Genomic DNA, 19,366 nt, shown 5'->3' on the forward strand with positions numbered 1-19,366 from the left:
CTGGCTTTGGCTTTGGCACTGTGCAGCACTGTAGCGCATTATTGGACGTGCTGGAGTTGAAGCCGGGTAAGCCACTTTTTTCGGCTCCACCGGCTTCCCCTCTTCTCAGTTTATTTTTTTATCTCGTTTTGCGTTCCAGCTTCACGCTACAGTTGGAAACAGTGCAGCTTTGTGTCGCGCTACTGTAGCGCGAAGTCAAAGCCGAAACCCCCTAAGCCGTGTCAAAGGGGGCCTTAGTACCAAACTACCCACATTTTTATTTAAAAATTAACTCAAAGTACTCCCATAATAGCTTCTATTTTACCTATCTCTTACATTGGGAAAAACAAACCAAAGTACTCCAATATGTACGTGGTTAAGTTCTGATTATCTTCAACTACCACTACGAAAAAAAACTATTCTGTCCATCCAAAAAAGAATTTATTCTGTGATTCAAAATTTATCACACAATTCTTGTCATTGTTACCCCATTTAGTATATGCATGTCCAGGCAGCAGTCACTTAGCGTCCAGTATATATAGCTAATAAATAGATCAGGTAAGTATATCTTGGATTCTTAGAATGACTTGTTTCTTTTTTTGGATAGAGGGAGTAATTAATCCGATCCAGACAACCCAATGTCTTGCATCGCTCATTATGCCTTTTCATCTTAACATTAGTTCTGGTCTCTCTTCCTGTCTATACATATATAACGAGCATCATGAACACGACGGAGAAAACAAGGAAAATGACTTTGCCCAAGACTCTAATTTTGTAAGGAATATATATATATATATATATATATATATATATATATATGGCAAGGAAAAATGGCCAATTTAGGCATGTCTGTTCATTCTAAATCTTCAGTGTTTCTCAAAGTTGTATTATTCATGTATTTTTAAAATTGCTAGCTAGCCCGTACAGTGGGCCCCCAGGTTGATGGACTGGTGGTATAAAATTGAGATCGATACACATTAGTTTCAAGAGAATGAAAGAAAAGATGCGGCAGGCTGGGCAACCTGCAGCTTCGTCAGGGATGATGCACACTTTGATGGTGTCAGTCAATGGTTGGATTCAAACCTCTAGAAATGCAAAGCTTCTGGCGCAATGACTCCTCGAAACCGACGAAGCTGCTGGCTAAAGGTAAAGATGGCGCGAAAGGACCAAAAGAAACATGGGAACAAATTCTTTGAGCACAACTAGGGGCTGTTTGGATACGAGGTGCTAAACTTTAACAGTGTCACATCGGATGTTTGGATGCTAATTAGGAGGACTAAACATGAGCTAATTATAAAACTAATTGCAGAACCTTGTGCTAATTCGCGAGACGAATCTATTAAGCCTAATTAATCCATCATTAGCAAATGGTTACTGTAGCACCACATTGTCAAATCATGGACTAATTAGGCTTAATAGATTCGTCTCGCGAATTATACTCCATCCGTGCAATTAGTTTTGTAATTAGCTTATGTTTAGTACTCCTAATTAGCATCCAAACATCCGATGTGATAGGTGTTAAACTTTAACAGGTGTTTCCCAAACACCCCCTAAGGAGATTGCATTGCCATCCCCCTGCTGCATGCATTCATTCCTTGGATTGCATGCACATGAATAAATGCCTCTGTGCCTGCGATGTGGGGACATGCCATGATTACAATGCAGGGGAAAAGGCTTTGAATGGAGATTGGTGCTGTTGGAAACCTAGAAACCAACATCGTTTCTGCTGAGAGGAGGACCATGCATGGAGAACTGGGTCACTTGCACTGCCTATATATATGTGTGTGTCATCAGAAATGTGATCTCTCAAAAGAGGAGAAATAGAGAGGTAGCTAGTTTAGAGCTTTCATGGATCACGTTTCATTATTTGCCTTTGATTAGTCAACTGAACATATGTTAAATAACTTGCAATAATTGTGTCTAGCTAGGAATGGAACTAAGGGCCTGTTTGGCTCCCACGTGCTAAAGTTTAGCACTTGTCATATTGGATGTTTGATACTAATTAAGAGTATTAAACATAGTCTAATTACAAAACTAATTGCACAGATGGAGTCTAATTCGCAAGATGAATCTATTAAGCCTAATTAGTCCATGATTTGACAACATGGTGCTACAGTAACCATTTGCTAATGATGGATTAATTAGCCTTAATAGATTCATCTCGCGAATTAGCCTAGGGGTTCTGCAGTTAATTTTATAATTAGCTCATGTTTAGTCCTCCTAATTAGCATCCGAACATCCAATGTAACATAGCTAAAATTTAGCACCTGGTATCAAACACCCCCTAACTAACTAACTACTAGTACAATACTACTACTAATGGGAGTGTATATGATTACTCAAGAAGTACCTGCAATCTGTCCCTCCATCATCTAAACCACTAGTAGATCTATACCTCTAGAGACTAGCTGATGCATATATGGTGAATTTTGTCATGGATCACGACCTTATTCATTTCCAAATGATAGGTGCAATTGAATGCACCATGCTGTGTTCCCTCGCATGCATGGTACACTTTCATGACGTAGACATCACATACTATAGATCTAGCTGCAAGCATGAATGCATATAGGCACTAGACCAATGCATTGCTGCATGCCACACTCGTACGCAGTATATACTACAATAAGGCACATATGAATCATTAAGTCACAAGTAACCATTACTGCAAATTAGCTCGAATAGATACGGGTTGATCGGCTCAATCTCTTGGATCAAGTACTCTCATAGGTATATATACTTATCACCTTGCACCATCGCACCAAGCTAGTAAGTAAACCTAGCAACATGCATGCATTACAAGTTTACAACATAGACTTGAAATGGATCGGACAACAATATAGAAATGCACCCCCTAGAACAAGAACAGCAGCAGCGACAACACGGATGGTAGAAGTAGAAACGAGAAAGAAAAACTCAACAACAAAAACTAATTTTTGATTGCCTACCAATTATAGAGAAGAGACCAATTCACCCAGCTCCATCGATCGCCGGGCGTTAACTGTCAGAGATCGAGCCCCTATAATCTTTGCACCACAACTCCTTCGTTGAACTTTCTCAGAAGCCATGACTAAAAATTAAGCTTCAGGGCTTTGCATAAATAGGGCTACCTTTTGTGCAGCAACCAGTATGCAGGGCGCCTCGTCACAGTATGTTCCCCGACGACGAGGAGTTGAATCCTGACAGGTCCACCCAGCTGCTGCCCGGAGCCGAAGCGCCACTGCCACCGCCTCCACCGCCGGTGTTGGCAGTGCCTCCATTGTTGCCACTTGCACCACCGTTGCCGCCGCCACCCCAGAATTGGAGGTTCCCAGGGAGCCCAAGGAACTCCCTCGGCAAGCTTGTCATCGCCGTGGACGGCGGGTTGTCCTCCATCTTCACCGATGCCAGCTGCGTGATCAGCCCCGCTGAGCCGGGCACCTTGGAGCCGCCCAGCATCTGTCCGGCGAAGCCGGCGGGGTCCCCGTGGCCTTCCACGTCGAACGGGTAAATGCCGGACATTGGCGGCGGCACGGCGTCGGGGCGGCTTAGGAAGGGGAACTGCTGTATCTGCGGCAGGCGCCACTGCTCGAACCCGATGGCGGTACCGCCGCCTCCGCCGGCGCCGCCGAGCTGGTAGTCCACGGGGTCCAGTGAGCTCAGCCCAGGGAACCCTAGCCTTGAGGCGCCAGTGCTGTAGTGGTCTCCACCGAGAGGGTGGTGCAACGAGGCCAGGAATGGCAGCTGCCCTTGGGGCGGCATGACGGCGGCGGCGGCGCTGCTGCCGCCGGTGGCGGTGGACGAGGTGGACGACGACGTCCCGCCGCCCGTGGCGGAAGCAGAGGCGGCGGCCGACGACGAGCTAGACTTGGATGACTTGGTGCGCTTGTTGCGGCGGCAGCCGCCGCCCACGGGGACGTTCCGGAGCGCGCCACCGCGGGTCCAGTAGCGACGGCACGTCTTGCAGAAGTGGCGCGGCTGCGAGAGCGAGTAGTTGTTGAAGTAGCAGAACTTGGTGTTGGTGGACTCGCAGCGCGGGCACTTGAGCCCCGGCTCCGGCTGCGGGATCTTGGCCAGCCTGGCCCGCTCCGTCATGGAGCCCGGCCGCACCGCGGAGCCGCCGGTCGGGCCGCCGCCGCCCCCGCCGCCGCCACTCGCAGCGACCGCAATCGTCTCCATGTCAGGGCGAGGAGCCATGAGAGCTCCGGGAGGTGGCATCGGCGGCAGCTGATGGTGTTGGTGTTGGTGTTGCTGGTGGTGTTGGTGTTGCTGGTGGTGATGCGCATGCGTCTCGACGCCGCCGCCGCCACTTGGAAGCTGGCCATGGTGAGCTTGCTGTTGCTGAAAGCAGCATCATTCCAAATCAATGCAAAGAGCCAAACACACAGCAAGCGATTAAAGAGAAAGGTGAGGCGAAATTGATAGAGATCACCGAAACCAAAAGAGATGGCCTGGTATATTCAACCAGAGATTTCTCAAAAGAGCCTAGCTAGGAATATTTCCTCCCCATTTCCCTCCCCCGGCGGCTTTGCTTTTTTGATGAAGAAGCTAAGCTATGACGACCAACGAAGAGAGGAACGAAAAAAGCGCGAGCAAAAGAAGGGAGCGAGCGATTTGGGGAGAAATTTTTACCTGCTGCTGGTGCTGGTGCTGGTTCCAATTGGGTGGATCAAGGTAGACAGGAACCGAAGAAAAGACCATGGTATAGAATTGATTTCTTTTGATCTTTTGCTACTTGGGAGCTTCTCTTTTTCTGGTTTGTTTGTTCCTCTCCTCGCTTCTTTGCGAGATAAGGGTATATAGGCGCTTTAGGGGATCATGCAAGGATGGGGAGATAATAAAGGTGGTGGATCGGAGAATAACATCCACTAGCTAGCAGGAGGCAGACGGAGCTCTCTCCACACGCCGCTGCTGGGTAGCTGGAATGGAATGACGGCGAAGCGGGGACGAAGAAGAGAGAAGGGCCAGGAGAGGAAGAAGAGGAGAAATAAAGCAGCTTGGGGAGAAAGAGATGGGATCGCCGGGAGAGCGAAAGCGAGTGGAATAAAATTAAAGAAGAATGGGGTTTGTTCCTCCTTTGTTTTTTGGGTCTTAGTGGAGGGCTTGCATTATATATATTGGATGTGAAACATATGGGATGGCAAAGGAGAAGAGCGTTGCTTAGCTCGTAAGGATCGATGTGTGAGTGTGAGATGGATGGATGGATGGATGGATGGATGGGTGCAGCCAGCAAGACAGTGGGAGAGATCAGCATGAAGAAAGAAGGGTGCCTGTGTTTTTATGCATGAGGAAAGCTGGAAACCCTAGCTAGGTGCAGGTGCAGCAGGGAGAGGTGGTGATCCCTGTTGCACTACTATTTGGAAGCTAAGGCTGGCTTGTTGTCTTGTTGTGTTTTTCTCTGCATTTTTTCCCCTGGTTGATTAGCTAGCACATAGAAGGGGTTGAAAAGTATACATGTGGAGCTAGCAAGAGGTTACCAACATGAGCTACCAATACTAGTTGTCTAGGGGGCCATTCTAGTGTATGTGCAGGTGCAACTTTATGTCCATATTGATGAAAGAGATCAATCAGTAGTAAAGTTAGTCTTGCTAGCCTCTCTTGGACTCTTGGCTAGTGGTGGTGTAGAATTCCTGTTCTACCTCTCTCTCTCTCTCTCTCTTTCCCCTCTCTCTCTCTAACCAAGGACCAAAGTTGACGAGTATAGCTAGACAGTAGTCATATGTATATGAGCAGGTAACTTTAAGTACGTAGGGATGGACAGAGAAAGCAATAAAGTACGTCTACACTGGTCTTTGTGCAATGTGTACAGATCAGCAGTAGAGGTGGAAAAAGAAGAGGTCGAGATCGAGAGATACAGATCGATTTTTTTTTTGTTTGTTTGCTTGCTCGCACAACATGGAATAGTGTTTGAGAGTACATGGTTATTGATTCCAAGTTTCTAGCCACTAGTCCTTTCTATCTCCTGTAGTTGATTGTTTGAACACATCTGTCCTGCCTCCTGCCTATAAGTATGTGTAGTTGTATGCTTGCTAAATTTACAAGTACTCGCCGGGTAATTTCAGTGCAAGCATTTAGAGTGGGCTAATTCTGGTAGATCTAGGCTAGGAAAGCTAGTTAAGCAAACATGCCATTTGTATACTGCTAACACTATGATAGAGCTTTACACATTCGAGTTGTGCAAGATCTGGACAGATCACGAGGTTTTTATTCTAGTCAGGGGGTCCTTCGATAACTAGAAACCAAGTGACTTCCATGCATGGCATAATTTAATAATCAAATCGGCGCAATCTTTCCTTTCATATATTCTCCCAACTCGTGCATCCCAGTGTCATTATTTTTCTCCAAATTGGTGAGAGCACAAGGGATTTGTGCTCACTGTCTTATAATTAGGTCATCATTATATTCTCCTAATTGGCTATCTCGCCAGCTACCAATTAAACTAACATGAAACCCCACTTTTCCTTGTCTATGACTGAACAGCTCGCATAGAGGGATTAGACAGAATGAGGCAGCGATTGGTTTTTGTCAGTGTAGCACTAGGATCTAAGAAGTGTACCCTTCACATTCATCGATGAACTCGTTCATGGGGACTGGCGAGTAGCTAAGTTACTTGCTCCTTTCAGAGATTCAGGGTATCGATCAGGCAGTGGGCAACTGGTCACAGTGTCAGAATGCAGTTTGGAACAGAATAACGGCAGTTACCAGCTAGGCACGCCGCATGCAGCTAGTGCAGATCAGGCTCCTGCGGAGAAGCTAGAATGTTTGCATGCAGCTAGCATTGCGATCTGAGAACCTTCAGAGTTCAGTTCACCTGAATGATGTCCAATTGTGGTGCTAGCTACAAGTCAAGACGAACAAGGTTTTTTTACAGCTTATTACTCAATCTCTAGCTATGTGTCGAAATTCGAAAATGAGGTGGCTATCAATGCAATCGAAGTGTATAAAAGATTAAAAGTTGAACCTACACCTGCCGATGATACCTGACTACTCGCCGTGTTTGTTTATACTAGGAGAGAAGAGCATGACTAGTCGAGCTGCTATATACAATGCTTCATCATTCAGCTTTGAGGCGGCGTCGCTTTAGCAGTCAAGATTCTGCCCCCGCTTTTGTTCACTGAAGATTGTGTGTGCACTACTACTGCTACCAGTCACTTCAACTTCCACCTGAAGGCCGTAGCGCACTGAATCCTGAACTCTCGATCAGTGCGTTTCCTTTGGGGCGAAGAGATCGATCCATCCATCCATCATATATAGCAATCACCGTACCACAAACTAATGGACCAGTAGTAGGTTGGCCGAAGCTGCTTAATTAACCTATGGATCACCAATTGATTAGCTTGCAATAATGCGAATCCACCAGGCACTAATTAATAAGCTATATATTAGCAGACAAAGCTCTACACTGCCCTGCAATTCAGCGGCAAGTGAGTCAGCATTTAACCAGCAGCAGTAGTGAAAATCTGGGTGCACGAGGGAAGAAGACAGGTCAAGCTATAGCAGCTGGTAGCAGCAGGACTGCAGGAGGCCAGGAGTCACGCACGGACATCACGTACTACTGTTCATGGCCTACTGCAACATCGTCTAAGCATCAGAGTGCATGAGAAGTGCCTGGGCCACCGCAGCAGAATGACATAGGCAGAAAGCTTGTCCATGGTGGCCGGGGTGACATGTAGACTGATAGATCGATGAATCAGCTAGTACGTCGTAGCTATCGATCGCCTGGCCGTGCTGGCCTACCACCACTGATCGATCGATCAGTACTCGCCGTCGCCCATCGGCACAGTGGCATGGATCGGTGCAATAATTTCCCCCCGGCCGGCCCCTGCTGCTCCGCATCAACCGCCGGCCAGAACAACTGCCGGTGAAAAGCGCGGCAACCAAAGCCACCGGCAGGCGCCCGGCCGCCCCCGCCCCGCCCGCGCGCTTTACCATACCAGCACCACCCCTCTTTTCACCGTGTCCGGCCGGCGAGGAAGGCAGCGGCCGACGCGTGATCGGAGGCTGGCTGAGCAGGGGCCAGGCCAGGCGAGGATTAAAGCGATCAGGGCCGGAGGCGATAATGATTAGTACGTATAGCGAGCGAGCGCTTTAGTTGCTTAGCCGCGTAGGGGGATGTAGGTGTAGGGAGGGGGGCCGGAGGGACGCCGCTTTCGCCCTGCACTATCATGGCTGACGATCGCGAGCTGATCGATTAAAGCGAAAGACGACGACGCGTTCCGCCAGCGCCGGGGGTTGTGCGCGCGCCCAGAGATCGCCACCGTTTCATGCGACTTTCCTTTTCTTCGCCCGACACCGCTCGGTGCCACCCAGATCCTTCGCCGGAGGTCTCCTGGTTTAGAATATTTGTATACAAGTATCTGTAACCCAGACACATCTACACATGGATGGGCGTCCAGGGCACTTTGTTTCCAGTGATGATCGGCGATCGGCGACGCCATGAGCATGGTGCGTCCAGCACAGCCGACAACAAAGTTTAGCAAGGGATGGTTGTGAGGTTGCAAGACTAATCCAGAGGCGACTAAAAGAAAATTGGCACCTGAGTACCCATGGTGGTCCACCTCCAGCTCCGGCATGTGCTTCCATACCAGCAAACAGTGCCACCGCCGACAGAAATCCCAAACGAATCAGACACGGCGACATTCTTATTTCTTCCCACTCGCAGTTTCAGACACCAGGGTATGGGTGGAGCAACCGTCGAAGCAGATAACTACCAGCACTTCAGCAGGATGAAGTGCGGCATCTCATTAGCAAAATTGAAGCTACAACGACTCAAGCAACATCAGCAAGCAATTAATTCTGAATCATGTTTAGAAAAAGAGCAAACTACGGACCAATGGACACCGAAACAGAATACTGAATAAAATATTTTGAAACGCGTCAATACATGCCCAAGCTCAAAAGCAGCATTTAGGTCAATGTAAACCCAAGACATGCATTTGTTCAAAACGCGCGCATAACCCTGTAAACAATAACCAACGTACACCTAACATAATTATAAGCCCAAGTGGTATGATTGCCACTTGAAGCTGGAAACAACAAAAGACCTATGATCTTCTTTTACTAGTATGATGAAGAATGATGGCCGGAATAGTTTAGTCGACTTCCTCAATCTTGGGGCCAGCACCACCAGGAGCAGCAGGAGCATCATCCTCCATACCACCAGCCATGTCAGCTCCAGCGCCCTGGTACATCTTGGCGATGATGGGGTTGCAGAGGCCTTCGAGCTCCTTCATCTTGTCCTCGAACTCTTCGACCTCAGCAAGCTGGTTGCTGTCCAGCCACTGGATCGCCTGCTCGACAGCATCCTCAATCTTCTTCTTGTCATCTGCTGGCAGCTTGGAAGCAATCTTTTCATCCTGGATGGTGTTCCTCATGTTGTAGGCATAGTTCTCCAGGGAGTTCTTGGCCTCAACCTTCTTCTTGTGCTCCTCATCCTCAGACTTGTACTTCTCCGCATCCTGGACCATCTTCTCAATGTCCTCCTTGCTCAGCCTTCCCTTGTCATTGGTGATGGTGATCTTGTTCTTCTGTCCAGTCGTCTTGTCTTCAGCAGAGACATTCAGAATACCATTAGCATCGATGTCAAAGCATACAGTGATCTGAGGGACACCCCTAGGAGCAGGGGGGATTCCAGAGAGCTCAAATTTCCCAAGGAGATTGTTGTCCCTGGTCCGGGTCCTCTCGCCCTCATAAACCTGGATCAACACACCAGGCTGGTTATCCGAGTAGGTGGAGAAGACCTGCTCTTTCTTGGTTGGAATGGTGGTGTTCCTTGGAATAAGGACAGTCATGACTCCTCCGGCAGTTTCAAGACCAAGAGACAGTGGGGTCACATCGAGGAGGAGAAGGTCCTGAACCTTCTCATTGCCCTCACCACTAAGGATAGCAGCCTGAACGGCAGCGCCATAGGCAACAGCTTCATCAGGATTGATGCTCTTGCAAAGTTCCTTTCCATTGAAGAAGTCCTGCAGCAGCTGCTGGACTTTGGGGATCCTAGTCGAACCACCAACAAGGACAACATCATGGACAGTGCTCTTATCCATCTTGGCATCCCTCAGGCACTTCTCCACAGGCTCCATGCACTTCCTGAATAGGTCCATGTTAAGTTCCTCAAACCTGGCTCTTGTGATGGTGGAATAGAAATCAATGCCCTCGTAGAGAGAATCAATTTCAATCGTAGTCTGCGCTGTGGAAGAAAGTGTCCTCTTAGCCCTCTCACATGAAGTCCTAAGCCTTCTCAAAGCCCTGGGGTTCCCAGTGATATCCTTCTTGTTTTTCCGCTTAAACTCTTGGACAAAGTGGTTCACCAAGCGGTTGTCAAAGTCCTCCCCACCAAGGTGAGTGTCACCAGCTGTGGCCTTCACCTCAAATATACCCTCCTCAATAGTGAGGAGAGAAACATCAAAAGTGCCACCACCAAGGTCAAAAATAAGGACATTCTTCTCACCAACACTAGTAGCTTTCTTGTCAAGACCATAGGCAATTGCAGCAGCAGTTGGCTCATTGATGATACGCATGACATTGAGCCCGGCAATAACACCAGCATCCTTAGTTGCCTGCCTCTGGGAATCATTAAAGTAAGCAGGAACAGTAACCACAGCATTCTTTATGGTCAATCCAAGGTAAGCTTCAGCAATCTCACGCATCTTGATAAGAACCATAGAAGAAATTTCTTCGGCAGAGAACTGCTTCTCCTCACCCTTGTACTGCACTACAATCATAGGCTTATCCCCTGGGCCAGGAATAACCTTGTACGGCCACATCTTAATGTCACTCTGGACAGAAGCATCAGAAAACCGTCTGCCGATAAGACGCTTAGCATCTGCAGAATTTCATAAAAAGAGTCATAATCAGAATCATCATTTGAATGTTACATTTCATAAATCTGATATATCCATACCTACAGCCTTACCCGAAGACATAAAGTAAACCGAATTTCACTATTGATAATGTCAGAGATTAAAAAAAAGGTGTTGGTTCAAAAAAAATATTAGAATATTACTACTTCATTTGTTTTGAATTTCTAAAGATATAGTGGACCAGGTGATGCAAGATATCATAATACCTCAAACAGTTTGAACAATATGTAAGGTACCAACATAACAAGAGCATTCATTAACAGTAACATCTTGTGTGATGGAGAACATATCTACTTGGCTTAGGGAATAGGGATTGGATGTGCAACTTAATTTCTAAAATAGCATCAGCATTAAAGATTGCTATATAATTGAAGTACCGGATATACATGACGAATTGAAGATCATACTTAATTGGCAACTTTAAACAAATTATCCAGACCCAGAAGAGCTTAATAAAGCATAACAGAACCCACACTCAAAGTTGTCATGCTCTTATACATAGCCATAGAAAAGGTAAGCTATACTTCATTTCCGTGCATGAATAAAATATAGAATAGTTCCAAACACGCACTCTGAATTCTATATAGTTATTAGTAACTAGATAATGTCCAGAAGCTGCCAAAAATTATAATAACTCCAACTTGCAGCAACACAGTGAATAATTCCAAATAAACTGTCTATGACTTAGGGGCTATGACTGATACAGAAAGCACTGAGCTAGCAAAGTATTGGCCTATTTAAACAAAACAAAGTTAATCCTATGACCATACAACGACTTAGAAAACGATATACAAAAGATACACCTTGCCACATTATGACACGAGTTTGTCGTTACACACCATATCCATGTGTGTGTAATCATAATAAGTCCTAGAGAGCAATAGCGTGGCAAATAAGTGTCCTATGGGAACTCGAGGCACAGATAAAAATAACTCTTTTGTACACTGTACATAAAGTAAAATGCATGTTTTTTATAGATCAATGACAAAGCAATTCATCAAAGATCAAGAGCAGTTTCTGTATTGCCGAGAGAAGAGCAGTGACAATTTTGCGGATGTGTCAACCCTACATGTACATCTACCATTGATTTAATATCTCCAAACCGAAAAAACAAATGTGCAGTCTACACGTGAACAAACAAATACGTAAAAGGTAGTGATAAAGGAAAATACATCATCCACGGTAAAAATACAGTCAAATATAGTACATTTTTCAGACAAATTTACGAAATTCCTAGATCCAATCATATGTCATGTGAACAGACTAGAAAACGAAACTGCATTCCAGATCAGATCTATGCAGACTTAAACAGCTCATAGCGGACACACCAAACAATTCGCTTTTAGCTAAAAAAAACTAGCAATGGATCAAGCACAACAAACGGATCTACCACACAAAATCCACATTATGTAGATAACCACGAGATTAAACTCGACCACGCGGATTGCATAAAAAAACAGAGGAATGGAGGGGACGTGCTTACCAAAGACGGTGTTGATGGGGTTCATGGCGACCTGGTTCTTCGCGGCATCGCCGATGAGGCGCTCGGAGTCGGTGAACCCAACGTACGACGGCGTGGTACGGTTCCCCTGGTCGTTGGCGATGATCTCGACGCGGTCGTGCTGCCACACGCCGACGCACGAGTACGTGGTGCCCAGGTCGATGCCGATCGCCGGCCCCTCGCCCTTGGTCGGCGCCATGTCTGCCTCTAGATCGCTCGCAGCGGCGTCAAAGGTGAGCTTGAGGCTGCTAGGGTTAGGGTTCTCGCGGCTGCGCTTGGAGCAGAGGCGATTGCTGCTGAGGTTTTGAGATGCGGCGACGGCGGCGAGGTGGTGGTATTTGTACAGGGCTTTCGCTGGGTCCTCTCTCCTTCCTGGTCTCGGTCTCCTCCGAATTTGAGGGGAGAGTGGCCCAACCAGAGCCCAGTCCGTAAATGGGCCCGTAGCTGCGGAGGTCGTTAATATTTTCCCACCTACGTGATACGCTTTTTTTTTATGCAATTGTAACGGAGGGGAGTGATCCACGAAGATTGACATGTGTGTATGGAGAGGCACAGGTCTCAGAACATCACAGGATATGGGACATGCTCAAATTTATCAAAGCGACATCTTCCTTACCCTGGGTTTGTATAGGTGATTTTAATGAAGTCCTACACAGGTCCGAGCATAATGGAGTCCAAGAGCGCAGTCGTGCTCAGATTGAAGGGTTCACGGAGATGGGGGATATATGCGATCTTTATGACCTTGGCTACGAAGGGCGCAGCTGGACTTTTGAAAAGAAGGTGGTGAGCAGGATGTTCTGTCGTGTGCGATTGGATCGTGCTTTTGCCACTAAAGAATTAAAGAATGGTGTACGAGGTTCCCGTGGGCGCAAGTAAGTCACTTACGGCATCGTTTTCAGATCATGATCCCATTTTGCTGAGGTGGGGATGTAATACTGATTGCCGACAACGATGACGGAAGAAGAAAGCATTCAGGTATGAACTAATGTGGGAATCATATCAAGATTTTTTCCCTATGATAGCACAGACATGGCTGGGTGAGGGCACGGCGAGCACGCTCAGGGAGCTGGAAGCAAAACTAACTGTTGTATCCGGACGCCTCGGTGCATGGGAAACACAGTCTTCTAACCATGTTAGATAAGAGCTGAAGAAGCTAAATGAGGACCTTGAGAGGTTGCGATCTGACCCAGCTAGAACCGGCCCATCACATGCACAGATCAAGATATCGGACAGAATTGTTGAATTGCACAATCGAGAGGAAATTATGTTGCAACAACGTTCGAGAATATTGTGGCTTACGGCTGGTGACAAGAATACAAAGTTTTTTCACTTGGGAGCAAGTCAACGAAAAAAGAAGAATAAGATAGTGAAGCTGCGGAAGCCAGATGGTCAATTTACAAAAAAAATGAGAAGGAGATGGGAATTATGGTGTCAGCCTTTTATAAGGATCTGTATATATCGGAAGGGATGGAGGATATGGAACATGTTTTAGACACGGTCCCAGTTAAGTTCACAACAGAGATGAACAGTCGGTTACTCCTGTCTTTCAGTGAGAAAGAAGTTAAGGTTGCTTTGTTCCAAATGTTTCCAACCAAAGCACCAGGGCCGGATAGTTTTCCAGCACATTTTTTCCAGCGTCATTGGGATCTATGTGGTGAGGAAGTAACATCAGTTGTTTTAAGGGTGTTGCGGGGAGAAGATGATCTATCAAGCATAAATAATACTTGCATTGTATTAATTCCCAAGGTGGGTCAGCCAGAAGAGCTTGGTCAGCTTCGACCGATCAGCCTCTGCAATGTGATATACAAGATCGGTTCCAAGGTGTTGACAAACAGATTGAGGAGAATATTGCCGAAAATTATAGCTAAAGAGCAGTCTACTTTTGCCCATGGGCGACTGATCATAGATAATATCATTACAGCTTATGAGTGCATGCATTTTATGCAGAAGAAGCGAGCTCAAGATAGTAGGTGTTGTGCCCTAAGGTTGGACATGAGGAAAGCTTAGGACCAAGTAAAGTGGGATTATCTACGGTCAGTCATGATACGGCTTGGTTTTCACCGAATCTGGGTGGAGTCAATTATGAGAATGGTGACCACAGTTTCATTCTCGGTGCATTTCAATGGTGAACGGATGGAAGGTTTTAAACCCTCAAGGGGTATTCATCAAGGGGATCCAATCTCGCCCTACCTCTTTTTGTTGGCAGCAGAGAGCCTTTCGTGCCTGTTAAAATCACGAGTTCAGTTAATGCGACTTAATGGCATTAAGGTGGCTCCATCGGCTTCGGTGGTGAGTCACTTACTCTTTGTGGATGACATCCTGCTGTTCTTCAAAGTGAATAGGGAGAGTGCGGAGGAAGTTAATAACATGTTACAAGTGCACTGCAAGGCGTCAGGGTAGCAAGTAAATATGGATAAGTCATCTATACACTTTGCTAAGGGGTGCTCAGGAAGCTTAAGAGCAGAAATAAAGAATATTCTGGAGGTTAATAATGAAGCTCTAAGTGAGAAATATCTAAATATGCTTACCGATGTAGGCAGTTCAACAAATGGTGCATTTAAGTACCTGAAGGATTGAGTGTGGAAGTGAGTGCAGGGCTGGATGGAGCAGACGTTATCATCAGGAAGGAAAGAAGTGTGGATCAAAGTAGTAGCCCAAGCTATACCGACCTACTCCATGTCTTGCTTCAATCTCCCGAGAGGACTGTGCAAACATATCGATAGGCCGCTTCAAAGCTTTTGGTGGGGGAGTAAGGAAGGGAAGCGTAGGACACGCTAGATAGCATGGGATGACATAACTAAACCTAAATGCGTAGGTGGCCTAGGGTTTATGGACATTGAAATGTTTAATTTAGCGTTGCTAGCGAGACAAGCTTGGAGAATTATGCAAGAGCCAGGTTCACTTAGTGCACGAATCCTTAAAGCGGTCTACTTTCCTGATGGAGATTTCTTGGATGCTGAAGTATGTGAGCCACCATCAAGGGTGTGGCGAGCAATTATTGATGGCAAAGAGGTACTCAAGCAAGGGATCATCCGTAGGATTGGCAATGGCGAGGAAACACATATTTGAAGCATGAATTGGCTGCCAATGGACTGCATGTTACTTTCTATGTGTTGCATCGGAAATAATCCTTCGCAGTGTGTTGCATCGGAAATAATCCTTCGCAGCTAGTCGGTGATCTCATTGATCAAACATCGAGGACTTGGAACTGCCACAAGCTAAATCTTTTCTACACTCCGATGGACATAGAAGTTATCACAAATATCCCTTTTAACTTAGATCGAAGGATGATTTATAGGCATGGCATTACGAGCGGACTGGCGTTTTCTCTGTCAGATCTGCCTATAGAATGTTGGTACGCAACAAAGGAGCTACAATAGCTTGGTTGGATAGCATAGCTGGGAGGTCGGATACACACGCAGTGGAGAAGGAATGGACTGACCCGTGGAAGGTCAAGATGCCATCAAAGATTCGCATGTTCTTGTGGAGGCTTGCTCACCATTCTATCCCAACAGGTGACGTGTGCCACCACAGGAACATGGCTCCGAACAGTTGCTGCGGTTTTTGTGGAGCCTTGGACTCATGGAGACATTCATTGCTAGAGTGCAATATGTCCAGGTGTGTCTGGGCACTGGAACATGATGACATTATAGAAGTTTTGGGTCAGGCTCAGAATCAAGATGCCCGAGGTTGGCTGAAGGAGATAATGGAGGTACTGCCATATGATAAACTTATATGGGTGGTCGTGAGATTGTGGGCAGTGTGGTATGCACAGCACAAGGCAATTCATGAGAATATATTCCAAAGTCCACTGTCGACACATTGTTTTGTGGAATGGTCTATAACATAATTGGAGATGTTAAAATCAAGCCCAAAGTCGCAACAACAACCGGTACAGATTCAGATTCCAAAGTGGATACCCTTCCACATGGTTTTGCTAAAATCAATGTTGATGATGCCATGTCCAAAAACTCAAACACGGCGGCAGTGGCGCAAAGTGCTATTGGCGCTTTTGTTGGAGCATCAGCTGTGAGACTGAAGGGGGTCACAGATGCCGAGATAGCAGAAGCGCTAGCATGCAGGGAAGGCCTAGTGTTAACAAGCGACCTACTCATTCAGAAATTCAGGTTGGCGAGTGATTGTGCTAGTGTCATCAAGAATCTCCAAGGGGCTGACATGGGCAGCTATGGACAGATCATCCGGAAGATCAATGCAGGGAGAGGAAAATTCGAAGCTGTTGAAGTTGTGCATGAAAGCAGAAGGTCCAACATTGATGCACATGCGCTGGCCAGGAGCTCGATTTATAGTCAGGTCGGTAGACATTTGTGGTTTCTAACACCATCGGATGATGTTTGTAATTCGTACTCCAGTAACTTTGAATAAATAAAAGGTGGGGAGGTCTAAAAAAACATGATACGTTTTTTTATGGGAGGGCGTCGCGGCTGAGGGTGTTCCCATGTATAAAACAACATTGAAGGTTGTGTTGTGAGATAAAGCTACGTCGAAAAGCGAGCAAGACTAGGTCTTCACTCCACGCTAGTCTTATACGTTTTGTACTATTCAAGGAGTAATAATTTGGTTCAGCTAGCTCTAAGCTAGACCATTGGAGATGCCTTGAGGTGCGCGTCGTAGGTCTCGATGCGAGTGCGCCACCATAGCATGGCGGGAGAGGCGAGGCGACGCGGAGCTCGAGGCTGACAACAGCTTGTCCGCGGCACGCGGGCGAGCGGTGCTGGATGTTGGCACCCAGCTGCCGGTGCTATGATGAGGCACCACTCGTGGATAGAATGCATATTTGGAACATTTTAAAAGATTGTGGAAATCACAAGAGAATAACTTTGACATGCATAAAGATAAGATCATGGTAAGGTAAGAAGGTTCTAGAAAACTGGAGAGCATGGAGAAGTCGTAGTTGTCATGCTTCATGGTGAAGTGTGGAATACTCTAGAATCTAGATATTTTGCATGGTAGAGAATTAGATAAGAATAAAAGAAAATTTTAGAGTTAGATATTTTGTAAAGAAGTGTGTGGAAAGTTGCCACATGGCAATACGACATGAGCCGTGAACTACTATAGATAGGGGTGCCCTCCACACCAAGGTAACCATGCCAACCATGACAAGTATATGCCATTTGGAGATGGCATAGGTAGCCACCATTGAGAGTTGAGTGACATCCTATTGGATGGCATGAGTAGAGTGTGGTAGGATAGCCACATAAAGAGTATAAGAGTGAGTCTTGTATCAAGTTAAGTAGTGAATAAATGTTTGAGTTCCCTTGTAGAAAGTTGATCTCCCGTGTTTGTGTCGGGGTGAAGGTCTCCTTGGAGTAGTGTGGGTATAGGGTCCACGGAGTAGTGTGGATATAAGGTCTACAGAAGAAGTGGTATTGATGCCACTTCTAGAAAGTCAGTGTCATGGTCGGGGGTGCTGATTTCTTAACAATATTCATGGCATACTAATATCAATTTGATGTTTAGTCGTAGAATCGGATAGTGTGAACTTGTATTGACCTTTATATGCATATATATCTTGACAGACTGTGAGGCTAAAAAAGACTTACTTTTCAATATTCAGAAGTGCAATCTTCAAGAAAGTTTTCTTTAACATGGACTATACGTTTATCATTGAAGACCATGAAGAAGTCAACGTGACATAGCTTACAATAAGCGGAGATACTTTGAAGAACAGAGATAGTTGGAAGGACATTTTCATCAACGAGAACCGTTTCGATGAATCTTACAAGTTTGGTGTTGGCACTAGAGAACATGAATTTTATGATACGGTGAAGTTGTGTCACCATATAATCATTGACTTTGAAAATCATAACTTCACAACATATGTGGTTAGTTGGAATCTAACGTGTGAATATGTTGTAAGATTTGTTTGTGCTAGGACACCAATGATACATCTTACATTATTATTTGCAGTTGACTCTCGACAGCCTAACAATCCAAGTGGCCATGATCTACCTTGATAGGAGGTCAATCTTATCTTTCAAAACCTTCCATGCGTTGAAGGATGTGGGTGTGGACGTCAAAAGCATCATTGTGTATTCACCATACATGTGAAGAGCTTGCCTATTGCGAAAGAAGAGAGGTTGGTCAGAATTTATAGACACTAACAGGAACCCTCGCTTGTTACAATAAGATAAGTTGATTGCTTAGTGCTTACTATTACTGCATTACTAGCTTTAAAATTACTAGCTACCAACATTGATCTTGTCAAATACATGTATGTATATTTGGAGTCAGTGTGTATCTGATCGTGTTTATCTGTTGGGTTTGTCTCTACCTGCACCGGGCATGCTTGTTTGTCAGATTGTGTGCTTTACTTCCTACTCAACAAGGTCTAGACAAAGTTTGATCCTATTTGGATTGCAGTTGCTCCAAAGAAATTTTTGGAGGAATGACGTTCTTCATGTTCCGTCCCCGTTTGGATTGTAGTCGTTCCAAAGGAATTTTGGAGGAATGACGTTCTTTATGTTTCGCTGACGTCACCTAACGTTTGGAACGTAGGAAACATCCAGAATTTTCTAGATGATTCTGAGAGGAACGGTGGATTGCCTAGCCAACCATTTGGCCACCTGCTCGATTAGAGAGATCAAGATGGGAGAGGAGAGAGAGAGCTGCAGGGAGAACAAGCCCAGGGAAGAAAGAAGAGAATCGGGGAATTTTGTAGGAATGACGTTCTTTATGTTCCGCTGACGTCACCTAATGTTTGGAACGTAGGAAACGCCTAGAATTTTCTAGACGATTCTAAGAGGAACGGTGGATTGCCTAGCCAACCATTTGGCCACCTGCTCGATTAGAGAGATCGAGATGGAGAGAGGAGAGAGAGAGCTGCAGGGAGAACAAGCCCAGGGAAGAAAGAAGAGAACCAGGGAATTTTGGAGGAATGACGTTCTTTATGTTCCGCTGACGTCACCTAACGTTTGGAATGTAGGAAACGCCTAGAATTTTCTAGACGATTCTAAGAGGAACGGTGGATTGCCTAGCTAACCATTTGACCACCTGCTCGATTAGAGAGATCGAGATGGGGAGAGGAGAG

At 45.9% G+C, this 19,366-nt stretch overlaps 2 protein-coding genes across 2 annotated transcripts; both read right to left on the reverse strand.

The window, feature by feature from the left end:
• Window positions 1-2,641: 2,641 nt before the first annotated feature.
• On the reverse strand, window positions 2,642-5,493 carry LOC101763896 (dof zinc finger protein DOF2.4). Its single transcript, XM_004981193.2, has 2 exons — window positions 4,591-5,493; window positions 2,642-4,299 (listed from the first exon to the last, which is right to left on the reverse strand). The coding sequence occupies exons 1-2, from the start codon at window positions 4,657-4,659 to the stop codon at window positions 3,124-3,126; spliced, it is 1,245 nt and encodes a 414-aa protein (XP_004981250.1). The 5' UTR covers window positions 4,660-5,493; the 3' UTR covers window positions 2,642-3,123.
• Window positions 5,494-8,792: 3,299 nt separating this feature from the next.
• On the reverse strand, window positions 8,793-12,644 carry LOC101764302 (heat shock cognate 70 kDa protein 2). The gene is made up of 2 exons (XM_004981194.4): window positions 12,301-12,644; window positions 8,793-10,780 (listed from the first exon to the last, which is right to left on the reverse strand). Exons 1-2 carry the CDS (start codon window positions 12,515-12,517, stop codon window positions 9,051-9,053), a joined length of 1,947 nt encoding a protein of 648 aa, XP_004981251.1. The 5' UTR covers window positions 12,518-12,644; the 3' UTR covers window positions 8,793-9,050.
• Window positions 12,645-19,366: the final 6,722 nt, after the last annotated feature.

The sequence above is a fragment of the Setaria italica genome, chromosome IX, assembly GCF_000263155.2.
Source record: "Setaria italica strain Yugu1 chromosome IX, Setaria_italica_v2.0, whole genome shotgun sequence".
NCBI lineage: Eukaryota > Viridiplantae > Streptophyta > Magnoliopsida > Poales > Poaceae > Setaria > Setaria italica.

Bases quoted from the DNA above. Each gene is read 5' to 3' on its own strand.
- LOC101763896 (XM_004981193.2), bottom strand. From the start codon at position 4,659: ATGGTCTTTTCTTCGGTTCCTGTCTACCTTGATCCACCCAATTGGAAC. The intron at 4,300-4,590 runs GTAAAAATTTCT...TGCTGCTTTCAG, and splicing joins AGCACCAGCACCAGCAGCAG to CAACAGCAAGCTCACCATGG.
- LOC101764302 (XM_004981194.4), bottom strand. From the start codon at position 12,517: ATGGCGCCGACCAAGGGCGAGGGGCCGGCGATCGGCATCGACCTGGGC. The intron at 10,781-12,300 runs GTAAGCACGTCC...GAAATTCTGCAG, and splicing joins CCCCATCAACACCGTCTTTG to ATGCTAAGCGTCTTATCGGC.